We start from the raw sequence: 8,047 nt of genomic DNA, 5'->3' as shown, positions 1-8,047 counted from the left end.
GTGCTGCTTTTACACTATAGCGTGTGTGACCATCATTGATGTTACAAACAACGATTGTGCCCACAATATAGTGACATTAGACGCCTTAGCGCGTTACCATATTGTTGATTTCTTAGAATCTTGAGAAGGAAGAGCTCAGTAAGTATCAGAATTCAAAGAAGATGAAGAAAAGAAATTACCAATCTCATTTAAGGAGGGGGAATCAGTTACGAGAAAGAAGCAATTAAAAAGAAAAGAGGAGAAAGCATATAGATAATATTATATATTTATTTCCATTACAAAGCAGCTGAAACACAGTAAAATAACTTATCTCTTGCTTGCAAATTCTTTTTCACAACAACCACTTACCACAGTATAATTAATTGATTTTAATTCGTATATTGTTACTTTAGAACTTTCATTGCAATAATGTACCCAAAAAAAAATAAAAATTTCATTGCAATATCAAGTATATGACTTCTCAATCCTAGTCTGTAAGGGTTTTTTGGAAATGTTTTAAGAACCGGATCGCTCGGTTCAACCGGTTCGGCTGTGAACCGGACACAGCGGTCCGGAAGGTAAGGCTGAACCGCTAGTCAGTAAAATCGGCAATAAACCGGATTGAACCGCTACAAACCGGTTTCTCTCTTCTCTCATACGATTAAATTTTCTTTTTTTTTTCGATTGTTATTAATTTTTACAATTCCTTCCAAGTTTTTAATGTCCTTTTGTTAATAGAAATAAAGCACGAACAAAAAAATTTGACAAACCAACTAAGAGAATAAGGTGAACAAAACAATATAACTGAAGACTCACAGTTTGAATTTTCTATATCATCCATCAATTTTTCTAAAGTCTTCAAAATCCTTCTTCACTCCTTGTTATTAGGAACTTACTTCACTAGATTTCTATTTCTTCTTGGTTGGGCCTCTTCTTCTCACTATATTTTTAGTTCTCAATTTATAGGCTCTAAATTGAGTTTGGATCATTGAATGCTTTGGAAGGAAAAAATGGGATTGTAGATGTAGAAGATGAATGAAGTGAATAAACTTTTTACTTGCTTGCATTCTTGGTGAAAATTGTATTTTTTTTTTTGGCAAATTTGACATCACTTCTCCCTCTTATATAGGTTAAGTACATCACAATAAAAATTTTCACAACAACCACTTACCACTGGATAATTAATTGATTTTGGTGATTTTAATTCGTATATTGTTACTTTAGAACTTTCATTGTAATAATATGTACCAAAAAAAAAAAAAAACTTTCATTGTAATATTAAGTATGACTTCTCAATCCTAGTCCGTAACCAACACAACCACAAGGGTTTTTTGGAAATGTTTTAAGAACCGGACCGCCCGTTTCAACCGGTTCGGCCGTGAACCAGACACAACAGCGGTTCGGAAGGTAAGGCTGAACCGCTAGTCAGTAAAACCGCCAAAAAACTGGATTGGGCCGCTTCAAACCTGGGTGAACCGGAAAATCTGGAAAATCGGTCGGTTTTCTCTCAGTTTAAGAAAAAATTAAATTTCAATTTTTTTTTTCCGTTTCAGAAAGTTTCTCTCTTCTCTCATACGATTAAATTTTCTCTTTTTTCGATTGTTATTAACTTTTCCAATTCCTTCCAAGTTTTTAATGTCCTTTTGTTAATAGAAATAAAACACGAACAAAAAAATTTGACAAACCAACTAAGAGAATAAGGTGAACAAAACAATATAATAGAAGACTCACAGTTTGAGTTTTCTATATCATCCATCAGTTTTTCTAAAGTCTTCAAAATCCTTCTTCACTCCTTGTTATTAGCAACTTACTTCACTGGATCTCTATTTCTTCTTGGTTCTGTCTCTTCTTCTTACTATATTTTTAGTTCTCAATTTATAGTCTCTAAATTGAGTTTGGATCATTGAATGCTTTGGAAGGAAAAAATGGGATTGTAGATGTGGAAGATAAATGAAGTGAATAAACTTTTTACTTGCATGCATTATTGCTTGCATATAACCATCTAAGTGAATGGAATAAAATCATCAAATTCATAACAAATAAATTTTCTCTTTACTGCTATGATGTTATACTTGCTTACTACTTGAATAAGCTCAATTGTATAGGTATTTATTCTAAATTATTAGAATTCCTGTATGAGACATTGGGTATTTATTCTAGTAAACAGTAACTTTTTTATATTACTATTAACTTTATTATATTATTATTAATAGTTAGTAGTAAACTTTGTGGTAATATTGATTATGTTTATAAAAAAGAAATGTTTATGTTTATTTATTTTTTTTATGAAAAATATTGTTTTTTTTATATAGAATGTTGTTTTTTTTATTTTGATATTCATATTTTTATGCGGTTTCTTCTTATTTTTTCTATATTCTTTTTATAATTTTTTTATTGGCTAAACTTTCTATAATTTTTTTTATTGATTTTTATGTATAGATTGTTTTGTTTTGTTTTTATATTTAAGGATATCATCTTTCTATAATTTTTTTTATAAATATTTAATGAAAGATATAAAACTTCCAACGTGATTAAAGTAATATATTAGTAGTAGATAAGGGGACTGAAACTACTTGATGCCAGAACTGACTCCGAACCAAATTAAACTAATAGTGTAAAACCAAAAATTCCTCACCCCCCGGATCACAAACCTTTTTCTAACGTTGCTGACAAGGTTCCAACATTCATCCCTTTTTGATGAGTTCGGGTTTCCTCCATTTATTATTCCTCCATTTATTCTCTATTTAGAGAGATATACACAAGTGAATATTAACGGGATCCTACTAATCACCCACCTAACCGACAAGCTCTTTTTTTTTTGTCAGATAGCTTAGTGGCTAGACTCTCGCACGTGGAGAAATATGGAATTCAAGATTCGAACCCGAACCCCGACCATTCAATAATGTCCCTGATAGCTACCGTTTAAGCTACGCTTATGGGACAACCGACAAGCTCTATATCATGCATGATTCACAAAACAAACGCAAAAATTGTCTTGTCTGCCTTTATTCCTCCTCACACCGGTATTAACTTCACTTCGTACACTGTTACTTTAGAGTTTCATTCCAATATCAAGTATGACTTCTCAATCCTAATCCCAGTTACAACTAATCACACAACCACAAGCCAAAAATTCTGCTACTTCATTTTATTGTCACGGTAAAAGGATATATGAATAGAACTGTCGCATAAATCCAGCAACTCAACTATTAGGGAAATACGACACTCTAACCACACCAAAATAGTCACTGGTGGTATTCCCTTAGTTATAAATTTAGAATCAATTCTCATTACAATATTATTATTATTATTATTATTTTGTTGAGCTACCATGATATAGCTACGCAACACTATTAACTATAGTTAATCTTAGTAAGACAATCTGTAGAACATATAAATCGAATTCTCTCATTTTTAACCAATTTCTTTCCACATGTATCAACAAAAAAACTCCTGATTCATTAAAAAAAAAAAAACAAAAACCTCTTCACTATTTCTTTGTTGGTACATTATTATTATTATTAGAATTTTTATAATTGAATAGAATTTGATATTAATTCTTAAGGGAAAACTTCAATTAAATTAAAATGACACACCGTTGTACCAAAATAAATAAATAATGACACACCTAATTGTTTGCCTTGGCATAGTATTTGTTTGTTGACTCATCCAACAAACTACACAACACAACACAACACAACAACCAGTTCAGTTCATTCACATGTTCAGTAAGTTATAACACAGCAACTTAGATCTCGATCATCATGAGCGGAGGCGTATTCAGTAAGTTAGATCCAGACATCATAACATTCCATATCCTTCCACATCTTCACGGCAAAACCCTAATCATTTTTTTTTTTTTAACAAGAAAAACCCTAATCATATTATCCTGAGTTTACTATACAATTCAATCTATGCATTTTTTTTTTTTTTTGGTAGAGACAATCTATGCATTTTTATTAGTTAAGTTTATGGTTTTTTGTGATTTTTGCACAGTATCTGATTTACCGGACATTAAATGGTTTCAATTCCTTCTTATCACAGTTACGGGAGTTCAGATCGTGATCCTTCCTACTAAGTTCAGTGTCAATTACCGTCGAACACACTAAGGATCTGGTTTATTATAATTTTTTATAATTGGATAGAATTTAATATTCTTAAAAGGAAATATTCAAATTTAATATGACACACCGAATTGTTTGCCATGACTTAGTATAGTATTTGTTTGTAGAGTTGAGTCATCCAACAAGTACACAACACAACAACTTAGTCAGTTCATCACATGTTCAGTAAGTTAAAGGATCCAAATCTCATGAGAGAGGATTCTACTCAGAACAACTACCCCAGAATTTATCCCAGAATGGATATTATTATTAACACCTTTTCTAGCTAGTACTCCTTGCAACATTTTTTCCATAAACAACAAAACCTGTTCCGTGCTGCCACAAGATTCTCCTCTGTACCCATAATCATATTTAGTGTCATAAGCAGTTTCTAAACCTTTCACTTTAACATTAATCGACCACATAAGCTCTTTTTAATGAAAATATAGAATAAAAAAAAGTAATGGTAAATACAATTTATAACTTAGTATTACCAATTTGCTTAAAAAAATAACTTAAAAGGACCAATTCGGCACATAAAATACTTAAATGACCTATAAGATACATTTGATCTAAATTATAAGTTGTATCAAACTCATACTTTGGCATGACTTTTTACTTTTAGCACGATTCTTCTTTCTTTTGGTAAAATGTGTTTTTGGTTGCTGTGAAGCTAGTGAACTTTAATTTTAGTCATTGTAAAAAAAAACTCCCATTTTGCTCCTCTAATTTCAAAATACTTTGATTTTTTTTTGACAACAAATTACTTTGGTTTTAATGTGGCCATGTCACACGAAAACGCTGACATGGCCAGAATATGCTGATTGGACCATTGCTACGTGCTCATAGGGCGTTGACTTGACAAATTTTAGAGACGAAAACCAAAATTTCGCACAAATTACATAAACGAAAACCAAAATTCGCACAAATTACAGCGACGAAATTTAAAATTCTTTTAAATTTTATGTAATTAATTTATGATCAAGTTTAAAAGGTGAATATTTTTTGAATCACCAACATATGTAAGTTGAACAACAAAAAAACTCTTGACTACTTACTTAAATATTTACTCCCTCCGTTTCTTTTTATTTGTCGTTTTAGAAAGAAAAAAAATTGTTTCAAATTATTTATCGTTTTGATAATTTAAGGTTATATTTTGTCTATTATAGTCTTCGTTCAATAAAACTAATTAATGCTATATATTTGAAAAACAAAAGATTTTTTTAATTTTTTTTTGTACATAACATTAAATTTGTTTTTTTTTAGATAATTTATTAAATTTATTGAAAAGAGAAAGTTTGTGCAAAAAAATAATATTTATTGGTGGATTAAAATTAGAGTATAATAGGAAGATATAGTGCAAAACGGAACAGTATAACTTTTGAGTTTAATTGCTGTGCACCGTCGGTGTAATTTTTTTTTACACATACATCCAATGACGTGTTGCCACATCATTTAATGAATGTGACACATCATGTGTTTTTAATGACCATACATGATGTGTCGGTATATTATTGGACGCATGTGCAAAATAACTTTACACCGAAGATGCATATAAATTAAATTCATAACTTTTCACCGCTAGGACCAATTATTTGTTGGTACATTATTTATTAGAATTCATTCTCCAATCTCATCATCATCTCTAACACAAAACAACACAACAACTTAGATCTCGATCATCATGAGCGGAGGTGTATTCAGTAAGTTAGATCCAGACATCATAACATTCCATATCCTTCCACACCTTGACGGCAAAACCCTAATCATATTATCCTCAGTTTCTTCCCAATTCCACAACTTGATTTGCAGCAACAACAACAACAACAACTCAGAAAATCTATGGCGGAACATTTGCATCTCCACATGGCCTTCCTTGGCCATCACCTTGGCGGTGCCGGACTTCAAAAACTTTCATTCCAATGTCATCTCCATCTTGCCAGGTGGTTACCGTACCTTCTTCTCCGATGCTTTCCCTTCCATTAACTCACCTGATCTCAACGTTATTAATCATCCTCCTTCCCCTCCTTATCTTATACGTTTCTACTTCGCCTCAGATATGTTCTTACGTGGACAACCACAACCTTTCGCTTCACTTCGTGGCACTCAATTATTACACACAGAATATGCACCTCACCGGTCAGTCCCCGAATGTATAGCTTTTAGATTTGGGATGAATCACCAAAAGCATAAGTTGAAGAATTTTATCAAGGTAAAGAAACAAGGGATTGAGGAATATTTGAAACAAAATTTGACATTCAGTTGTGTTGTTATCGAAACCAAAGAAACAAAGCGTGCGGGGAGCTTGTTTACTCCTGGCTGTAAACCTGTTGAGGTCAAACGAGCAACCTCGGGGAGGGTAGTTAAAGTGATTTTTGAGACCTTGCTGCCGAGTCTGTCTAATTTCTATACTCAGATGATCAAGTGTCGGACAAAGGTGTATTGCTATTGGCAAGGTGATGCAGAAGATAAGTTCTGCGTCGGGTGCGTTTCCTCTACATTCAAGGACATGAATGGAAAACGTTTGTGGGAGAGAGATGCTGCAATCATAATCCTCAATGCTATCATAAACGGAGAGAGGAAGAACAAACAAAACTAATTTCAACCAACTTGTTTCATGAACTGGTCGGGTAGAAGGGTAAGTTGACTTTTTTTTTAGCTTATAAGAAATAATTTTGGTGTGATAATTATTTATATATTTAGCTTAATAATAAGTTTAAGTTATTAATATTAAATATATTTATTTTAACAGATGTATTAGTATTAGAATATAGGTTTTATGTAATTATAATTAATGTAAATGAATTATGTTTAGTTTGGGATGATTGTAGAGAGGTAGGTGTTGTTTGATTTAGAGTTAGTCTACCATGCAGTCTATGAGAATTTATAACTATGGGAATAGTATACCAATGACTATTTTGGTGTGGTTAGATTAGAGTGTCATATTATATAAATTTATAACTATGCTAATATTAGATGATGATAATTGAGTTGCTGGATTTATGTGACAGTAATTGAAGTAGCAGAATTTTTGGAAAAACCCTTGTGGTTGTGTTGGTCACAGGGATTAGGATTGACAAGTCATACTTGGGGCCGTTTCGATTAACTAATTTTTGAGTTTATGTAAACAGCTTATGCAATTTTTATGTATTATTATAAGTTTGTTAAGTTAGTTTATGATAAAATAGTTTATAAAGATATAATTTTCACTAGCCTGAACTTATAAAATAACATAAAACCTAATTTATATTTCATAAATTGTTTCCATGAGTTCAAAAATAAACTAATGCAAACGAGCTCTTGATATTGCAATGAAAGTTCTAAAGTAACAGTATACGAATGAAATCACCAAAATCAATTAATTATATTGTAGCAAGTGGTTGTTGTGAAAAATATCATTATGACTTACTTAACTTATAAGTATAATTAACTGAAGTTAATATTTAGTAGTCAAATTATCTAATATTTAGTAGTTAAATATCATCATATATAATGAGAGTAATTACGCATAGTATATATTATGGACATAAAAGTGGTAAATATGATTAGAGATGCGTTCTATGAGCTTAGCTCAGTTGGTGAGGGCATCACATTTTATATGTAGGGGTCAAATTTCGACCTCATTTATTCACCTTAAGGGTGAAATTTCTAAACTTAGGTTATCTGACAAAAGAAAAATGACTAGAGAAGCAAATTGAAGTTCTCAATTGATCACATTCATAATAAGAGTTTGTGATCGTGTTGACCAGAATGATGCGACTTCGCCGGCGTTTGGTGGTGGTTGAGAGCGTTGAGACCCCTGTTGAAGCGGAGGGGGGTTGTGTACCTGCAGGCACTCCGACGCTCAAGTCAGTTTGTGTTTATAGAGGTTTTCTTAGCTATATAATGCGTACCTTGCAAATGAAGTGGAGATGCATATATATAGCCCCCAGCGCTGGGCTAAGGCCCTTGATGGCATTAATGGC

The 8,047-nt window shown here is 31.9% G+C and overlaps 1 protein-coding gene across 1 annotated transcript; it reads left to right on the top strand.

Annotated features, from left to right (window-relative positions):
- The first annotated feature begins 5,766 nt into the window (after window positions 1-5,766).
- LOC123896622 (probable F-box protein At2g36090) lies at window positions 5,767-6,681 on the top strand. The gene has a single exon (XM_045946991.1). The coding sequence runs from the start codon at window positions 5,767-5,769 to the stop codon at window positions 6,679-6,681; it is 915 nt and encodes a 304-aa protein (XP_045802947.1).
- The last annotated feature ends 1,366 nt before the right edge of the window (window positions 6,682-8,047 follow it).

Source organism: Trifolium pratense, linkage group LG7 (assembly GCF_020283565.1).
Source record: "Trifolium pratense cultivar HEN17-A07 linkage group LG7, ARS_RC_1.1, whole genome shotgun sequence".
NCBI lineage: Eukaryota > Viridiplantae > Streptophyta > Magnoliopsida > Fabales > Fabaceae > Trifolium > Trifolium pratense.
The sequence above is the reverse complement of the archived record's forward strand: the minus strand, read 5'-3'. Positions and strand labels throughout refer to the sequence as shown.